Below are 20,980 nucleotides of genomic sequence, written 5' to 3'. Positions count from 1 at the left end.
AGAAAATGAATTATTAATAATTACTTTCCTATTATAAGGATCTAAAGTTTACATTACCTTAAAAATGTGAATAGTACTGATGAAAAACAACTTTTTTAATAATTAAAAAAAAAAACTGAACTGATATTCCAAATACAGCTGGTTACTTTTTTCACGCAAAATAATGTTATTTATGGTATTTTATCTATTAGGCAATGAGATGTACTGAATTGTCAATTATGCAAAATATATATATATATATATATATATATATATATATATATATATATATATATATATATATATATATATATATATATATATATACCAATAAGTTTCTTATATTTTACTCCTGGTTTACTGAATTAACATTAAATCTGATTGAGAAACTATACTGTAACATCTAAGTTGTGGATATTGTTATAAGTACAGAAACGCGACTTTAGTAATTAATAACCTAGAAAATATTCAGAAACTAAACAACTTACACATTTACTAATTTGCCATTCTGTAGAAGTAATTATATAATTACAAAAGTTGCAGAATAATTAAAGTAACTGAATTTAATAAATTGTTCGATCAAATTATTTACTAAATATGCCGTTGAAAGAAAACAATCCATAAAATAAGAAATAACACTTCGTAAAACACTTAAGTAACTCATTCCTGATTTTTAGAAGTGTTCACTAAATGGAGTTTAACACTAATAATAATACTTTGTGAAATTATTTATTGGAATAGCATATTTAAAATACTAATGTGACAAAAAAAAACGTTAAGTTGTATATTAACTAAGTGAAGGTAATATTTATACCTTAAATTATTCAATATAGAACAGCAATTAACCCCTATCATATTTGGAGCATTATAAATAAAACTATTACTAGTTATACTGTTCTACTCAGTATCAAGCGTAAGTTCAGAGTCGGAATCATCACACATTTCTTCAGTATGAACAACAGTATCAATCGTTTCTTTACTTTCTTCTATGTCACTCAATTCTTCTGTATCCTTTTCCAATGTCTCTGGTATTTTGTTCTGTTCCATGCCAAAAGCTGATGACTTCTTCCTTCTAGACCATAGTTCTGAGTGTTGCATCCGTGAAACTTCAGGTAATTTCTTATTTAAAAGCTTCCAGTTATATGAAAGATATTTTAGTTTCCCTGCCCTCTCCGATGATAAACAATTTATTGTTTTACTATGGTCCAACTAAATGTAGAGAGAGTTCTTTCTGTGGCAGCAGATGTAACAGGATCACTAAGGATTCGAATGGCAACATCAGCTAATTCAGTGATGCCTCGAAACCCTCTCCACCAAAGTAGTGAGCTCATTTGTTCAACCCACAAAAACTTACTTGCCCACATTCCTTCCTTGTCCCTGTAGTCAGTCAAATGTGTTCTCAGTAAAACAGAATTCAATCCCATTTGTTTTCCAACTTCACAAATGAAATTTATTCATCAAATAATTATTCACCTGTCAATTTGCAGCCCTGAAAAGTGGAATTGAGGAGATATACAGCCAGATGAATTGAACCCAAGCCGAATTCACTTCATTCTTTAAATTTGCCATTATTGATTGCTCTTCTGTTTTAGAAAGCATTGACGATGGTAACTGTTCTGTCCGAGTTTGATGAATTCTCTGGAATTTTGAATACACAATGTCTATATGAGGCTTATTTTACTCGAAGCAATTAATCAAATCCACTATAGGTTTCAAAATGGCTGCAAGTTTTTCAATACAAACCTAGAATACATTATCAAGAGGTCTTCTTCATTTCTAAAGGTAATGATAATTCCTCACTCACAGCGAGCGTCTGAAGCCTAGTTTTAATGACAAGAAACTTTGGAGGCAGTGTAAATGGCTTCCCCATCTTGTTTCCCCAAGCAACTTTAACGAAATTGTAACTTTTCTTTCCTTTGAGATTTGTGTAAATAGTGCTTGCAAGTGATGTATATGTTTGTATTAACAACATAAGTTACACTTCCCAGTAATGTCTTTACCGATGGACATCCGAGGTGTGAGGTGCAGGTAGCTATAGAGGTAATCTATGCATACCAAAGATACACCACCACAATAAAGATAAATAATATATGGTGGAGTGGCTAGGGATATTCAAATTACCATGTTAATACTGGAAAATGCAAATTAAATGCCTTTTTATAAGTAAATCCCTGTTTGGAGCAATAATGGTGATCTCCGTTTGAAGCTGCCACTGCCACAATTGATTGTCGGTAGAGCATAAAACAAAAATAAACCAAACTAAAATCTCAGGGTATTTCTGACAGCAGTTATGGTCTTGCAGCTACTTGTAAAGAGTTTCAGAATGCAATAAGAATATATATATATATATATATATATATATATATATATATATATATATATATATATATATATATATATATATATATATATCAAAACAAACAGGTAGCAGCTTGTTACCCACTCTTTACACTCATAACTGTGTCTTTATGTTCTTTCGGCGTACTTCTTCCTGGGACCCATTCAGGAAGGTGGTCAGATGTACTAGAGTAAGGAGAATGTTTCCTTGACTCTCATTCCTGAAATAAAAGCATAAGGATTAGCATTCGGATACTCACCATACAGGAAAACAGACACCCTTGCTATACTTTTGGAAGATGGAGATTTATTCCTTCTCATGAAACCCATATATGATGGAAGGCAACACACAACACTTTATATTTACAATGCACTTTATATGAATTTTCTTTGAAATTGGTGCACCACTCTCACTACTTGGAATTTACTCACATTTTTACACCACAAAGATATAGCATATGAATATATACTGACACTAGAGGTCTGCCTGACCTCTCAAAATGATCTCCTAAACAGATACACTAACAAAATTTCACTCCTCATGACTGTAAGTTCAGAGTCTCTGACAGTTCTTTCAGAGAGGAGGATAAAAGAAAAGAAAAAAAATATACAAAATTTATATGTAAAAATTCATAATTATATCTATTCGATGCAGTGTCCTGGTGACTTGATTTCCCTAATGTCCACTTACTGGTAGTCTATTCTAAAGTAGGGGCTGACACAATGTCCATGATGGAATCACTCCAAAAAGTAGTTTCCCACATTACCATTCCACTGTTAGCGAATGTTCTTGAAGATCGGACCAACTGGATGGTCAACTATGGTGATTTTACTGACCTCAGGAATGTCAGTGTTAGTAGCAATACTAAAATGTCTTGCTAGTATCCTTGTTTTAAAAAGTTCAAGGATGGCACTGCCGTATAGCTTGACAGGCCTTGTATTCTCAAAAAGAGATGGAACAACGATTTTTATCTATTCCATTACCGGAATGACGATTAGTGCCACTGCACTGTTAATAACATTTTCCGCAGAATAACTGCTGCTTGGAAATGTTAATGAATTCATAGACACCTAACCATGATTCAGAAAATCTTGTCGAAGATTGATGATTAACAAAACGAACATGACGTGGTTAACACGCTTCTGGAAATTCACTGTTCTGCAGCACTGATTTATATTCATTATAAAATTAATAGTTATAAGCACTGTCCACAATCGTTGCCCGATACATGTCTGTACATGTATATAATACACAGAACTCCATGGGAAGCGCCCTTCACACTGTTCTGGGTGGATACTTCCCTATACTCGAGAAGTTTTAATACTTCACACACGGTAGTTTCGAGGTAAACTCTTCAGCGTCTAAGAAACAACTCTCTCAACCAAGACCATGAACAGGCTATTAAACTGCAAAATTTCCGGGAAACCAGTCGACTCGCTCTTCTCAGAATTCCAGGACAATAGGTTTGATGCCTCCGGCAAAATACTGTGGGTGGTCTCGTCATCCAGCCACACCGAAAAACCAACTTGTGCCTGCAAACCAAGCATTACACCTCTTGGTAGGTGCTGCCATCACTGTTGAGAGCGGCCGATTCAAAAGCTTCTGCCAAAACAGAAGTCCATCACAATAACACTATAACATTTAATATTTTCACTGAAATAAACACTTTGAATGATAGATACATATGATTAAATATACATAAATAAAGTAAATTATATCCAGAATGCAATGGTAATAATATACACAGCTGTCATTTCTCTGAGTATTTGTAGGAAGTCTCTTTTCCTTTGGCTTCCCTCAAAACTGTCTGCTACCAACCCCAGTAGCCATTTTTCCAAGAGAGAGAGAGAGAGAGAGAGAGAGAGAGAGAGAGAAACATTTTAGGTTATGATTAATTTTGAAAAAAAATACAAGATCTAAATGTCTTGAACGATGGGAAACACGTTGACAAATGTAGTCATAAATTTTAAACGGTCTTTCCAAGAACTAGTGAGCGTAATACGTTAATATTAATATTTTACACATAAAATAAGTCAAAATAAAATACATGTTTTCAAAAGTGCAGTGCATCATGGGAGAATTACTTAGATCCGCTCGCTGACGGGTAACGAACTTGGGGTGAAGCGAAGCGAAGCCAAGAGCTTGAGACGTGCGAGATTCTTTTAAAAGGTGTGAAAACACCACCTTTAGAAAATCAGAATCTATCATGTTGACGCTAAAAATTTTACGACTTTTGAAACAAAGCCTGGAGAGCGTCTGTAAGCAATGTATCCACCTCGTCATTGCTATACAAGAGGACGTTACCAGTATACTTCCTATACTCAATGAGTCATCCTTCCTTGGTCATTCAGGGATTTTTTCACTTGTTAGTTGTCATAGACCTCACATGCAGTTTCAGTGCAGACTAATGTCGCCAAGAAAAAAATCTCTGTCCAAGACATCTCTGTAGCCCCAAAGTTCAAACTTCTATACATGAATCAAATGCATATGATATGATTTCTCCTTTAATTAATCATATGTAGAATAGTATGTTGGCTATATAAATCCAATAGCGTATGTAATATATACAAAATAAAGTCCCATAAATGAGATGCACGCAAACAATAAATGATTCATAGCCTATAAAGGAATAAAATACATACATGAAATACAATATATATCAAAATTGTATTAATACTCTCGTATTACGCTCGGTGTTTACCCAATAATATTCATAAAAGTAACACAATTATTAAAATGAATGCTAATTAATAAGCAATAAATTTGATCACAAATTACAATATATTTAAATATTGATATGCAAATGTGCACTCATCTGCATTTTGACATGCAGATGAAGGAGAAGGCACTCGGTCGTCTACAGAGGATATCATCCGATGGACATCCGAGGATGTCAGAACAAAGCAAATGGAGATGAGCAAGCCCCCCAACCCAAAGATACTATATTAGAATACTTCTGTTTTACTAATATAAAAGCTGATCTCACGCGTTGTCTCCTATGATTACCAAACATTTTTCAGGGTTATATTGTTTATTGAACATTCATTATCTCTTCAGACAAGTAATGTGCATCTTTTAACACCGTGAAATCAACAAAAGAAGGTTCAGACTTTGAAATGACGAAATAAATAATAGGTTCATTTCTCAAGTTACTCCACCCGTCACACTGTAAATGTAGATTTGGAAAATTCCTCTAACTTCATTTTAACTTCCCCTTGCATTTCACTGTATTGAGTATCCAAGTAATTCGTAAGCAGGTGATACCTTGATGGGAGAGCATATGAAGGACGAATTTTCTTTAAAAAAATTCAATCCACAAAGGGTGACCAACAAGTGACAGGGGACACCCAGTAACGAAAGCGCGTTGACAAGGCTTTCGTTCAACACTTTCTGTAATATACTTCACGTAAGACTTCGTTAACGTTCCACACGTCGTTATTTGTTTTAAGAAACATCTATATTAAGATTCTATCAAAAATCCTAAACAGTAACGTTGAACCTAAGAAGCCATAAACGTTCAGGAAAACCTGTACATTTGATGGAATTTGATGTAATGTTTTTTATTTCAGCATATTTTCATATAATAAATGCGACTACATCAAATATATCGAACTCATTTTCTCCTTTGATGATAAAACTACTCTAAAATGTCCTACTCTACTCTAAAGTTCGAAACTAGTAGACTAGGGCACGCTTTTTTCATGATTAACTTGAAGTCCATAATGTTCTACTCGGAAAGATTTTGATAATTTTGGTTGTCTTTATTCAACTAGTTATAGCCTCTGATATGTAATGCTTTAGATATATAATCCAGCTTTCGTTTATCTTTTATTTATGTGTCGGGTGTCAGTTGTTTTATGTGAAACATTTCTGAGAATTTTAAAATTGTTGGATTGAAGCACTTTCAAATGAAAATACACAACAACTTGAAAGGGTTCTTGAAAATTGATGACGTATTGCAGACTTTACATTTAAAACTGGGGCTGTCTCCCAAAGATTCAACAAAGGGGGTTTATGTACGATATCTATCTTTGGACAACCTAAGGCTTTTGTTTTAAAGTCTTGGTGTAAAACTAATCCAAGTTTAAAAGCCGTTCACACCTTGGTGAAGAAAGGGCATAGACGCATAACTATAGTAAAATAGCCCCAGATAAATCTTGAGACGGCAAGTGGGTGGTAATGTAGGTACCCCGAGGAGACATTAATCCCTCGAGTTTCAACTCTGATTCTGATTCTCAATCTGATTTTTTCGTGAGCGATGACGTAAAATCGGAAATGTGGTGTGAATTATTTCTCAAGATTGGCTTGATCGACGTTGATCAAACTTTGATGTACACTCATGTCCAAAATGATTGTCGCATCTCTATAATTGTCTTCTTGTAAGAGTATAATTTGATAATGAATTTGCAGGGTACTTTTAACACTGATACTATGTGTATAATCGGGAAACGTATGTTTGTGGTAAATTTCGTAGGAAAAGAATTATAAATACGAAAATTAGAATTAGTAAAACAAAATGCTACTAAATGGACAAGAAAGCTTTATTTTCGTTTTATTGTCCTTATTTGCTGCTCTTTTGACATGAAATTTACCACATACATGTCTTTGCCAATTATATACATACTAACATTACAAGAAATACCGGGCGAATTCGTTATCAAATTATATTCCTACAACAACATATTTATAGACATGCGACAATAATTTTGGACATGAGGGTACATATAGGTGTACACGAAGGCCTCGTCTGAAAAATGTAACAACTCACCCCCACCATCTCCCCTTTGAAAACAATCGATTCAATATTGTGATCTCTTTACCTATGAAGTTCTTCGAGAAAAATTATTTAAAAAAAATAGGTTTTAGATATCGCTTTAACCTAGAATAACCTATAATGTCCAAAATTGTACTGCTGGTGCGCCATGGTTAAAATTGCCTTCAAAGCCGCACCGCACCTGAACAGGGCCAATTGGTTATTATTTTGCATATTTATAGTGAATGAATGAGGCATCACGCTCGAGAGACCCCAAAATACAGAAGAATTCACCGGTACGGTTAACAATTCTTAAGACTTCATAATAATTGAACTTTCGTAAAATACCCACTTTTTGGGTAGGTAAATACAAAAGGGGTAAATACCCGGGTAAATACCCATTTTTTATTTACCTACCCACTGGGTATTTACCCGACCCACATCTCTAGCCATGACCCACTCTGACCCACCACTCACCAAAACTTATCGTCATCAACTCTGACCCATGATCAGAACCTCCTCTCCACTGACTAAAGAGTTTACACTTGTAATAAAACAAGGCTGTGAAATTCTAACTGATCGGTGTTTGAATTGTTTCGGTCAGTCGCTCAAGCACCGGTCTGTTACAATAACGGTGGATCTGTCCTTTACGATATAAAATGGTAAAGTATTTGTAATGGGCCATATTACGATGAATTTCAATTTAATTATCATATATAATTATTTCTTCGTTGAATTACAGATACTTTTCAGTGGAAAATAGAATGATATTTGAAAGTCTCAAATCAAGGTAAAATAGGCCAAGGTAATATATATTACAGCTACAAATGTCAATATCAAAAATTGCCTAAAATTTTTGTTTCACTTAGATATACTCATCTCAGTTAAAGAAATAGAATCAAATGAAAAGCGAAGAAAAATGAAAGCCTGTAAAACGAGTGGACCGTAGTGGGTCGGTGGATCAGAGTGGGTCATGGTTGGTAGGTGAGTCATTGGGGATCAGAGTGATTTACTGTGGGATGTGGGTCGCAGGGGTCATGTCATGTTGTTCCACTGACCTACACACAAATCTTTACCACTTGACCAAGTACCCACTGACCCACTCCATGTCTAAAGTGTCAGGGACACGTTACGCCGAGGGGAAACTTTACAGTACGTGTCACGTGAACGGCCGCCATCTTGCTGTCCACCATTTTGAACCTCGCTGGAAAAGTTTAAATGAGAAAGCTAGGTTATGTGATATATGAAACAGGGTTAGTATTTTAAGCGAAAGTCAATGGTGTAATCAGATTAAAATAACTGAAATAACTTTAAAGTTATGATCTCATATATTACACTAGATAGATAAAATTATCAAAGGATATTATCTAGTTTTTGTGAAGCGTCAATGAACAAATTTCATTTCTCCTATCTGTTCGTGTTTGTTCTTTCACGGATACAAAAATTATTTTATTCTATTTTTACTAATCTTCCAGAGTTTCGTTCCAGTTTCAATGCTTTTGTTGTACTGTTTATGCATGACATGTGCTTCTATTGCTATTCTGTATAATTTTACTTCATGTGAAATTTGTACACATTCCGGGCCAAAGGCGACAAAAATGTTCTCTGAAATTGATCATAGCAATGCACAATTGTCATCAAAATGAGTGATTTTGAGCCAAATTCAGACATTGTCAGGTTGTTTCTTGGTTAGCACTATAATCTTGAATTCCAGTTATCTCAATGTGTTAGTAACGAAGAAGGAACAATATTACCACTTTGAGTAACTATGGACATTTTTTTATTGGAAGGCTGTGGAGAAAATCAAATAATAACAATAAGGGTTTACAGAAGTTCCCCTTGAATACCGTGGACATACGTTCGACCGATCAAAGATGAGAGTTTGTTCGTATTTTCCATTTTTGGACAATCACAATCAACCCTTGACCAATCAAAGATGACAGTTTGTTCATATTTTCCCAATTTTTGGTCAATCACAATCGAGCCACGACCAATCATAAATGAGAGTTTGTTCGTATTTTCCCATTTTCGGTCAATCACAATCAAGCCACGATCAATCAAAGATAAGAGTTTGTTCGTATTTTCCATTTTTGGTCAATCACAATAAAGCCATGACCAATCAGAGATGAGAGTTTGTTTGTATTTTCCATTTTTGGTTAATCACAATCAAGCCACAATCAATCAAAGATGAGAGTTTGTTCGTATTTTCCCCTTTTCTCAATCGCAATCAACGCAGTTTTAAGCCTAGATAAAGCATGAGGTAAAGCTGACTCTCGTATTGAAATTTTTGTATTACATAATTTGCATTCTTATGAACTTTAAGGGTCGAATAGATCGTGCAGTAACTCAGTAATGGCTTACAGTAGGGTCTGTTTTGGTACTAACTAGTAGTCAGATTTCCTTTTCTACGTATGTTACTGCAGTAGTTTAATTTCAAACTATAACTCTGGACCTCTATTAATAGTGCAACATTTAAATGTAGTAGAACTTATTAATATTATTAGAAAATGTAACTATCTCACTCTCGGTGATTGATTTTGTAAACTGATTCAGTTCCTGTGATTGAAATTTGTCATTATCAGTTCTGTTCGGGCGAAAGCCACAATAGATTTCTTCTTTCGGGCTAAAGCCATGAAATTAATGAACGGGGAATCAGCAAGTTGGGCAAAAACCACCGAGGCAATTGATGTATTAATTCAACTATTTTATCACGGATTAATATTTTTTATCCTTCGTTTTGGTTTTCAAATTTGCGAACCGTTGTTACTATCGGCTACACTCCAACACTCGGACGGGAAAACCCAAGTAGATGTGTACGTTTCCATTGCTTTCAATGCTCTGCTTGAATTTTATGCGGGCAAATACATTGGTTCCAGACAAATCTCAGAAAAGGTCTTGCAGGGAGAACTGTGTCATCCGGCACTCGGACGCCACTGACCATGAGGCGTAAATCCATGTGAAGGCACGATCGTTGCTTGCTATGTGCGGCATTTGCTGGCCATTGCACGCTGTGTGTGGGAATTTCTGGAGGTCACCATACACCGAACCACATGGAATAGTGGCGGGGTTCTCTTCATGGGAAAACAGTTTCTAGCTGCTGGAATTGGGTGGTAGTCCCAGGACTACATACGTCATATTTCCGTATAATATGATTCACAATGGCACCTCCTACACGAAAATTACGCACTTGACACATCTTGATAGGCTCCAGAACTTCCTTGTTCTACAGTTAGATGAAGATGACCACGATGGCTGCTTATAGTGGCAACAAAATGGCGCCCCGCCGCACTACCTGATGGACGTAAGAGAATTTCTTGATCAACGTTACCCAGATAACTGGATAGGTCGTGGGGGACCAATTGCCTGGCCGCCACGGTCTTCAGATTACACGTTACTTGACTTCTTTCTGTGGGGGTTTGTGAAAGAGGTGTACATCCCTCCCATACCTAACAATGTTAATGAACTGACACATCGCATCACAACAGCTATCGTGGACATTACCCCCGAAATGCTGGCTACAGTTTGGTAGGAAATCTACCTTCGTTGGGATGTGTCCAGGATAACCGCAGGTGCACACATTGAGTCATAATGGAGTTGTCACAAAAAACTTCGACTAATTGTTGCTGTACCCAGGGGTAAAAGTGAATCTTAAAAAGATAGGAGGACGGTATGTAGCTGCATGATATCACGTCGTACATATTTTCTGGAGGTGGGGGACGCCGTCCCTCCTTACTTTTATCCCTGGTTGTACCTCAATTTACCGTCATTCACATACTACACATTAATTAATGTGTAGTGTCAAGAGTAAAGTTTCTGAGTTTCTTAATTCATTATAAGGTAGCAATCGTATGTTTTAAAGCACTAATCGTATTGATACTTCCTCACAGAACACACTGAGAAAAAAATTGTAGGTGGCGTACTTAAAAAGATACCTTACATGCGTAATTCTTGTAATTTTTGGACTTAACATACATCAGACGTAGAACTAAAAACGCATGTTTTATAATACTTTCTGTATAAGTGTTCCATCTATACGTACTTTCCGTATGAAGCAATGTAGGCAGTCAGGTTCTCATATACAAATGGACGTATATAACATATAACTGACGAAGGTAACATAAGTACATGCATATGATATACGGAAAACTGTTAGATTTCAGACATCCTGCAACGGCATGATGTAACATCTAAGGGCAGTGCCTATGTAGCATACGGATAACGTATGCTCCGTACTGATTTCTATAGTAAGCAGGAGGATACCGTATATTTGTACAATATACCGCTGTCCGGAGAACGGATTTTTCTCTGTACACTAGTAGGGATCTATGGTTCATACAATTGATAGACCATAAAAGATGATAGACATAGAATGGATAAAGTATTCGAATATGGGTACCCTTGGTTCTTCAATCACATGTTTATATATCATAGCCTATTCCAATTAAATTAACACCATAAACAATTAACACAATGAATAGCTATTTCTCTCAATTAACTCTTCTATTCTAAGATAATACATCTTTGTGTCTTAAGTTTAACAAAATTATACTCTCAGATTATGATACACCAGGGACGGGGATGAATTATCTCTAATATCAGCAGCTTTAGAAGTCACGGGGAGTTTCGAAGTAAAATAATAAACTCAACACCCTGAATATACAACGCATAAAAGATTATTGATCTAACATCTCAACTATGATATTTTCCATAAGTAGAAGCTTTGCTTTGTTATAATTAAATATAAACTAATTATTTGCTGAACAAAACTATATATTTTCGTTAAAATTCAACGTGTTAAAATTCTCATTGGCTACTGGCAGCAGCAAATCCCTTTCAATTATACGTATTTGAAAACTTCTATGTAGATGCATTCTATTGTTGCTAATCAGAAGAAAGATAACTTAGCTGTTGTATGTATATACGTTTGTACAGTTATCCTGTATCACATAGTGTCTGATGAAGCCAAAGAGTTAGTTGGCGAAGCTGTAACACGTGTTGAATTTTAACGAAAATATATAGTTTTGCTCAGCAAATAATTAGTTTATATCTAACATCTCAAGTTTATGTTCCTTGTTACAGAATTATTGGTTAGCATTCATGCCAATGATGCGGAGGTACTGGGATATTCTCGATAAGACAGAATGTTGAACGCATTACGGCGTCGTGATCTCATCTTAAATTGCAGATCTATGTTTATGTAGAAAGGGACCCTAAACTCCAATAACCAACCCCATATTTTTGCAGAACTCTTCTGTGGCTGTATGGTTATCAAACGCGTCTTGCACGCCAGAGACCCTAGTTCGATTCCCGATTAGACGTGATCTCGTTCGGATCCTACGTTAAGCTATAAGTCTACGTCTCATGTAGCCTTGGTGCTGAACGGGACGCTAAATTCCCAATCAACCAGTAACCGAATCCACGCATATATACATTTCACCAATCTTCACCAAAACTGGGAGAAAGGCATTAAATAAGTAGTGGTACCACTCTTCCATTTGGTAAACTTGCACCCTCCGTTTCGTAAAGCAGGCGTTCTCAAGCTTTTTCGCTGACGTACCACCATATTTAATATAGAAAATATTACGTACCAGTAGTCAAATTTACCCTCTAAAAGCACGATTTCTTTGTTTCAACGGCGACATTATACACATATTGACCTATTGTATACCTAAGTAACTAAGTTTTATTTTTTAAATGCAGACATAGATTGAAAAACATTGAAAAATCAAAGAAATAATAAACACTTCTGATCAGAGTATATACACTTGTTTATTAAAATTTAAATTACAGTGTAACAGTTTCGACAACTTAACGTTGTCTTCATCAGACACTAACTCTGATGAAGACAACGTTAAGTTTGTCGAAACTGTTACATTGTCATTTGGTTTTTAATAAACAAGTGTATATACTCTGGTCAGAAGTGTTTATTATTTCTTTAGTTAGCTCCAGAGTCGTGATGGATAGAGTTGCATGTGAAAAATCAACTATTCTTTGAATTAGTTATGAAATAAACTTACATTTAGGATAACCAATTAGCATAAACAGAAACAGAATTCAGTTAATTTATTTCATGTGAAAGTTGTTCTTGTAACTAAACACAGCTTCTTAATGCCTGGTTTAAACTTTAGTCTTATATCGGGTTCAATATTTAACTTATTCCTGTACTTGCTTTTTGTATACACGAGAGAACAAAAACATTCACAAAGGTAAATAGAAGCAAACACCACAAAAATTAAAATAACGTTAAGGGGGATGTCCGTGTTTGGGGTCAAAATTTTCGACATCATTTCAACAATCTACATACAGTCTTTGAAGTTTCATTTCTGGAAGTTTCATTTTCGTACGACATCAGGTTTCCTTCGAGAAATGCAAATTATTCTGTACTTCCGTTGTATTTTCAGGCTTAAATATATATATATATATATATATATATATATATATATATATATATATATATATATATATATATATATATATATATATACAGTGGCGGATCCAGAATATGATCAAGGGAGAGGCTAAACCATAATTTGCCGTTTTATCCAGTGTAAAGCAGAATTGAAGCCCATTTTATCCAGTGTAAACCTGAGCGTCAAGGGGGGGGGCTATAGCCCCGTAGCCCCCCCTTGGATCCGCCCTTGTATATATATATTCAGTTTTCAGTTTGTTTGGTCATCTCATTCTTCCGTAATGATGTAGTAAATATATTTTTGCTTTGTCGTTCCGAAAAGAATACACACTTCATTTTGCTTACTGTTTTTCTGCGTTCACAGTTCTTTGTTTTCCTTATTAGTCTGTGTTATTAAACGTAGCCAATAGGAGGTAAATGTAGACTGAATGACAAAGAAATTGATAGCTTGCAGGTATACAAGCCCGCAACCAGCTACAGAGGTTTGGGGGGGGGGTGAATATGTTAATTGGGTCAAGTCATTAAAATTTTTCTTACAAATAGCTAAATTATGTTTTTTGTATTAATAATAGCATTTTGTGTTAAGGTCTGGAGGGGTCATGAAAAGTTTAGGGGTGGCCAGGCCACCCCTTGCCCCCCTCTGGTTGCAGGCCTGCAGGTATATTATGGGAAAACAATCAGGAAAAACGTTAGCAATCTTCAGAAGATGGAGAAAGCAGTGTGGGCAATTTACTTTCATAAATATTCAGCTAACGAGAAACCGACGCATATGCTTTGTCCCAAAGAAGAGTTTTCCTGGAGTAGGTATAACAGATCTCAAGCAACTGGAGAACATTACGAACATAAGCACTCGTTGCCTGCTGCAGTGATGGATGCTATCAAACCTATCTAGAGAGCTCTTGCAGATCCCAAAAATGTTTGCAGAGGAAAACATAGAACCCCAATGAAAGTTGCAATGCACTGATATGGCAACGATGTCAAGATACTACATTTGCGAGTTCTAAAATCATACAAATTACAGTGTATGATGCTGTTTGTGTTTTAGTAGCGTAAGTGAATAAAAAAAAAAAAACAAAAAAAAAAAAAACGATGTTGTGGAGAAGATGGGAATTTCAAGCGGTGATTACAGCTCGAAACTACTGCGAGACAAGGACCGAAAACGTATAACAAAATCTGAGTTGGGAGTTCTGAAGCTTATCAAGGAATCAAGAACAAAGAAAAGAACGTGTAGAAAGCATGAAGGAAACACGGATAGAGACGAAGAATATGATTATGATCCATTTTGAATGTTGTGATGCGTCTTATTGCTGAAAATCTATTGTAAATTTTAAACTTTTAATTTCTCAAAATTGCATTTTTCGACATACATGTACCATTTTCTCACAAACTATGAATGATAAAGTAACCAAATTTTACACAAATCTTTCTTATATGTACCTCTATTTACTGAACTTGAATTATAACATAATTCCTTTATTTGTCTCAATTACTCTTTGGTGAAGATAAAAAAAATCACATGATTAAAATTCTTCGAATTTAAAAAAAAATAATTACTGGCTTTGTATGTAACCTAGAAAAATAATCCTAGTTCGGTAGCATTACCAGCTAGTGTAGGGTGCGTGGTATAAAAATTAAACGAATCCCTTTAGTAGTTTCCAAGAAAAAGGTACAAACACTTTTAGAGCTGTGCTAAAAATTTGAACCTATGTCATATGCATAAAAGGCAAAATAGAGGGACAAAAATTAACATAGAGATGCTGAACCTCTATACACATCTACCGATTAAAAATTAAACTTCTGCAAGCAATAACAAAGCGTGGGTTGGCAAATTTCTCGTAAGCAGCCAAAACACGAATATTTCCCCTTAAGCGAACACACACATTTTGGATTATGGTACTTCAGATTTTAAATAATCTTGCAGACAGGATAATCGTTAAGCAACGAATGTCAAAAAGAAATGATACAGAATTCACTTAATTTCTTCAGTGCGAAGGTTGTACTTGTTTAGCCAAACATAGCATCTTATTGTCTGGTTTCAACTGACTTAATTTTAGTCTTAAATCCAGTTCAATATTTAACTTATTTTCTTGTACTTGTTTTTGATATATTAATACATTATATTAACTGCGAGTTCAGTAGGAAGAACAGTTTCATTCTCAGTTAAGAAAGCATCCAACACTGGGAAGGAACTTGTATTACCGGTGTTAATTTCTTGAATCATGAAGAAAAGTTTTTTTTTTTTTTTCTGAGAGTCGCAATTTTATCATGTACCAAGAATAAAGAAGTACGTGCACCCTGAAGACTCTTATTCAGCTGGTTGAGGCACTAAACTAAATCTGCTAAGTAAGCTAGCCGAGCAAGCAAGAATTCATCACTAAAATAATTGAAATCTGAGGATGTGTCCGAGAGAAAAGTCTGCACTTCTGAACGAAGTGCAAAGAAGCGATTCAATACATTTCCCGACAGTCGCCGGACTTCAGTATGAAGTAAAAGTGAATCATGCCCAGCACCCATTTCATTGCACAAAACGGAAAACAGTCTTGAATTCAAAGCTCTGGCTTTAACAACGTTGACAATTTTCACCTATTTTAATTAAAACTGTTTTCAGTGGCACAGGCACATTTCTTGTGGCTAAAGCGTCACGATGGATACTACAGAGTGATTCTTTTAAAACTCACGGATTTCATTTGGGTCTAGAATTTCAGAGGTTCGATTTTCGGGGTTTGTGGCAAATGATCAAGTAAGGATAGGAGATTTATAAGACTGTGCTCACTGATTTAAATTCATCCGGGGTAATATCGACCACGCCTCAAGAAAATCACTAAATATTCGCCAGTGTACCTTGCAATTGGAATGAGGTTTTGGATTTTTGAAGCGAAATTGCAGAATACAAATTGTTAGTGAGAATACAAATTAAGTGTTAGCGGTAACAACCAAAAATCCCATGTTAAATAACTACAGCCGATTTCTTGCGACAAACAACGGAGAGATTTCTTGGGTGAGCTCAGGAGCCCATACATGACATTTTCCACAAGGGCTGCCTACAGGGTCCGATGCTTCCCTGTCTCACTCAGTATCGATCCTGTTTCTTCCAATTTATTCACTAGCAACAATAGGTATATTATGTTACTATCTGAAGCAGAACGTGAGGCAAATTTGTTTCTAAATACCCTTCGCGAAGCAACAACAGATTCCGTTTACCAAAAACTTTTAACGATAAACTCACGTTGCTCCAAAGAGTACACTATTCTCACTGTGTCCTGATCATACTCACACAGTAGCACAGAATTGTACAGCGCAATTCCCAATACAACGGCCCAGTTTCCTATTTCTTATTCTTATTGACCTTGGCGAGATTTCCATGTACGAAGAAAACTCAAATCTTCTCACCGTACCGCACCTAATTTCAATTGTAAGGTACACTGGTGAATATTTGCGGTTTTTCTTGAGGTGTGGCCGATATTACTCCGGATGAATTTAAACCAGTAAACATGGTGCAATAAATCTCCCGTCCTTTTTTGATCATTTGCCACCAACCGCAAGAAAATCGGACTTTCGTTAGAAATTTTAGACCCATACGAAATCCGTCACTAAAAAAAAAAAAAAAAAAAAAAAAAAAAATCAATGTGCAATTCCCAGTCATTGAACGTGCTCCATCGGAACAAACACCAACACACTTTTTCCAGTCTATGTTATTCATTTTCATAAATTGGTCTAATTTTGAAAACAGTTCATTTGAAGTTGTTCGAGTAGTAATTGTTCACGAAACAAGAATTCTTCCTTCGCTGTCCCCTCATCCATAAACCTTAGATATGTAAGATGAACCATGTTGGTGATGTCATTAATTTCATCCAATTGAATAGAATAAATATTTACTGGCCGGAATTTTGTCAACTAACTGTTCCTTAACATTTAAAGACAAATCTGAAGTTCTTCGTGATACAGTGTCATTGGAAAGTGGAATCATTTCAAGTTGTTTTGCTGCTTTATCCCCCAACATTATTCTAACCATATCTGTAGCTGATGGTAATATTAATGATTTTCCAAGAGTGTGAAGTTTGTCTGCTTTAGCTATTCTTAAACTGACCTCACAAGATGCCTCTAAAGCCTTGAAGTTAATTCCTGAAAAGGAGGATATTTGTTTCTTCCTTGCTAACAAATCGGACAGTTTTCTCTGAAAACATTCCACAGATTTGTGTTTCAAATCTGCATGCTTTGTTTCAAAGTGGCGTTTGAGAAGGTATTGCTTCATTGACTGATTTGATAGCATTTCGCAACTGATTACATATTGAGGAATAGGGGCAGCTTCTTCTAAAAAAATATGTGAAACCGTATAAGTAACTGATACTGTACTTGCGCTGCGCTGTACGACGCTTTTTGTTGTCTTGATGGTGTTCTCCAGTGGTTGTTCGGAGCTGGAAGTGCTCGCTTCTGGTGACAAAGGCTTGTCATCACCGCATGTGATAATTTCTTCCTTCGATGTTATTGACGGGCCACAAATTAATCATTTATCCATGTCCTGATTTCTATCGTCTGACAACTTTACAAGTAAAATATCACGTCCCAAGACACAGCTACGTTATTTTCTTCACGACACTGCACTGCTAAACACAGGATAAACTGTTTCTGCATGCAGTTTTATCCCCACATACTCAAGCACAAAACTGGCTCTATAAAACACATTAGGTCTTGACCTATTGTTTCGGAATGTCTTTTTCTGAAAGGTTTGCTACAATAACAACAGTGGCAGTACAAATAAAGAGAGAAATCTCGCATTACATAGATATAAAGTGAAGAACGCACACGAAAGCAATAACCTTTAAAAACAAAAAAAGGAAAACTGATTGGATGTTACCGAAATCTACTAAACAATGCTTTCTGTCATTATTGTCATTTGGCCTTTTGTTTGGAGGGTTTACTGGCTGAGAATAAAGAAAATTGATACTCTTAGTGACACATATCGGCACCCTCTTAATAGTTTCTATGTTTACATACAAGTAAAAAGAATACAGAGACTTGAACACAGCGACTTTCTTTGTTGTTAATAGAACGCTTATCACCTGCTTCCCATGATTATCTTGCTACTACAGCTGTTTTCTATACATTCAAACGGAACTACTGTATTATTTTAGTATATTCTTATACAAATATATATACGAGTATCTGCGTGTGTATATCTGTGCGCATTAAACATGTCTCTCTGTGTGTATGTATTAAAGTGTGTTCTTAATTATTTCGTCCACGATAACTCAAAATCGCATGAACTGTTTTCAAATTTGGTAGGCAGAAATTACTGTTCAATATCTCTAGCTAATTAGATTGTGGAAGAAATTGGGTAAAGGGTGCAGGTCTAGAAGGAGATGGGGCTTGATAAAAAAAATCTAAGGACAATGTATTGATGAAACAGATGTCGGAAAGTCCCTAGATTGGAACTTCTGCTCGGACATAATTAATATTTTTTGTCTCAAATAAGACAATATTTTCGCAGAGTTTAACAGAAGTTGTGCGTACCACAGGTTGAGAAACTCTATCGTAGCGGATCATCTGAAAACGATGTTCAGTAACATATTATATATCCGAAACCGTTACATATTATAATTTAAAATACAGTGGGTTTGAAGCTTTGGTGAGTGTTTCTTTTCTTAAAATTAATATATATGTATATCCGAAGTTTGTAATTATGAATTACAATTTATGCCTTTATACAAGCTCTAGCAAAGCTAGGTAGGCGCTACAGATATAACAGGCCCAGCATTTGTAGGCACATAGGCAATCAAAAAAATATTAAGTAGAGGAATCCTCCCAACACATCAGGATTTCGCTCCCTGCTGTACACTGTGTCATAATCTATAATGATGGAACGTAGGTCCGACGTATAAACATTGTAGTGTTTTAAACGTAACTCGAATATGGATAGTCTTACTTACGTCTCAAAGCAGTAAAACAACATCACATATTTTTGGTGTACGCTGAGCCGTGCCCATGTCTTCCTAGTATTTCTGAACTGGACTCATATATGAAAGTTCTTGTCTTCCTGTTGAAGCTTTTTGAGAGAAAAAAAAAAATATTTAACTTCACTTCTAAAAACCGTAACAAACTCGAGTTCTTGGAAAAAGTACTTTCCATGGTTTCAAGTCTCCATATTGTTTTGTTTCACTTCCTGTTGGAATAAATTTCCTAATTATTTCAATTCAATTTTCAGTTAGTTATAGTCACAAAACATTAAAATCTGGGAGCTCTTTTAGGTGGTCTAGAGGATAGTACGCACGTGTTTGTACCGTTCTGCAGCTCAATTCGCGGTAAGTTTATTACAGTTTTTGAGACGTGTGTTTAAATTTTCCCTCAGATAGGTTTCACAGGAAAATAGAAGTTTTCACATTTGACTTCAGTTTAGCAAAACGCAGTCATCGACAAAGGTGTTAGGGCACACCGAAACTGTGTGTTGTAATTCTATTATTTGGAATATCGGTACGGTTATTCATATTTAAATGTATCCTATAGCATCGATCAGCAATTATCGTCTTCTACATTAGTTGTAATGAGAAATGCATTCGAATTTCTTTGTTTGAATTCACGAATTACATTATATTTCCAAGCTTCTGAAAACAAGTTACTGTTTCATTTAAAATTATAAATTAAGTATCATGAACATTATTATTTGCATTTTGTAATACAGGGTGATTTAAAAAAAAACTCACGAATTTCATTTTTGGTCTAGAACTTCTAACTGAAAACCGATTTTCATCCGGTTTGTGGCAAATGATCGAGGAGGGACGGAAGATTTATGGGACTAAGTTTGCTGGTTTAAATTCATCCGGGGTAATATCGACCACACCTTAAGAGAAACCTCAAATATTCGCCAGTGTACTTTAAAATTGGAATGATGTTTTGGATTCTTGAAGCGAAATTGCAGAATACAAATTAAGGCTAGCCCAAATTAAGTGTTAGTGCACCCATGGTAAAACCCATAAATCACATGTTGAATTGCTATAGCCGTTTTCTTGTGACAAACGACGAAGAGATTTCTTGGGCGACCAAACGAGTCAATGACTGACATCTTCCACCAGGGGCGGATTCAGGACGGACTTCTGGGGGGAAGGGGCGGTGGGTTGTAATACTGCTACTTAGAGCTACTTTTAAGATCTCCAAACTCTGGAATGGGTTTTATTTATGTATAAAATAAGAAAGTTTCTTCTTCTGGAGGGGGGAGATAACCCCCCTGGATCTGACCCTCTCTTCCGCAACACCCGTCTGCGAGGTCTGATGTTTCCCTGTCTCACTCAGAAGCGATTCTCCTTCTTCCAATTTAAGCCTGCGTTAGGCGCGTACGTTTGTATTGCACAATTAGGCGTGTGGGTGACAGGTGTCACCCACCCACAAAATATATCTAGGATAATAAAATCATCTTTAAATGACGATTATTTGATTTGTTTGATACAATGTTAATTACAGGATATGGTTTTGGTTGTACACAGTGTTCTACTGAATACAATGAACTTTT

At 35.7% G+C, this 20,980-nt stretch overlaps 1 protein-coding gene across 1 annotated transcript; it reads right to left on the bottom strand.

The window, feature by feature from the left end:
* Positions 1–17,326: 17,326 nt before the first annotated feature.
* LOC145661211 (SCAN domain-containing protein 3-like) lies at positions 17,327–17,749 on the bottom strand. The gene has a single exon (XM_081726667.1). It carries the CDS (start codon positions 17,747–17,749, stop codon positions 17,327–17,329), a length of 423 nt encoding a protein of 140 aa, XP_081582793.1.
* Between the last annotated feature and the right edge of the window lie 3,231 nt (positions 17,750–20,980).

The sequence above is a fragment of the Thermobia domestica genome, chromosome 9, assembly GCF_964235325.1.
Source record: "Thermobia domestica chromosome 9, izTheDome1.hap1.1, whole genome shotgun sequence".
NCBI lineage: Eukaryota > Metazoa > Arthropoda > Insecta > Zygentoma > Lepismatidae > Thermobia > Thermobia domestica.
The sequence above is the reverse complement of the archived record's forward strand: the minus strand, read 5'-3'. Positions and strand labels throughout refer to the sequence as shown.

Excerpts from the sequence above, each read along its gene's own strand:
- LOC145661211 (XM_081726667.1), bottom strand. The coding sequence starts at position 17,749 with ATGCTATCAAATCAGTCAATGAAGCAATACCTTCTCAAACGCCACTTT.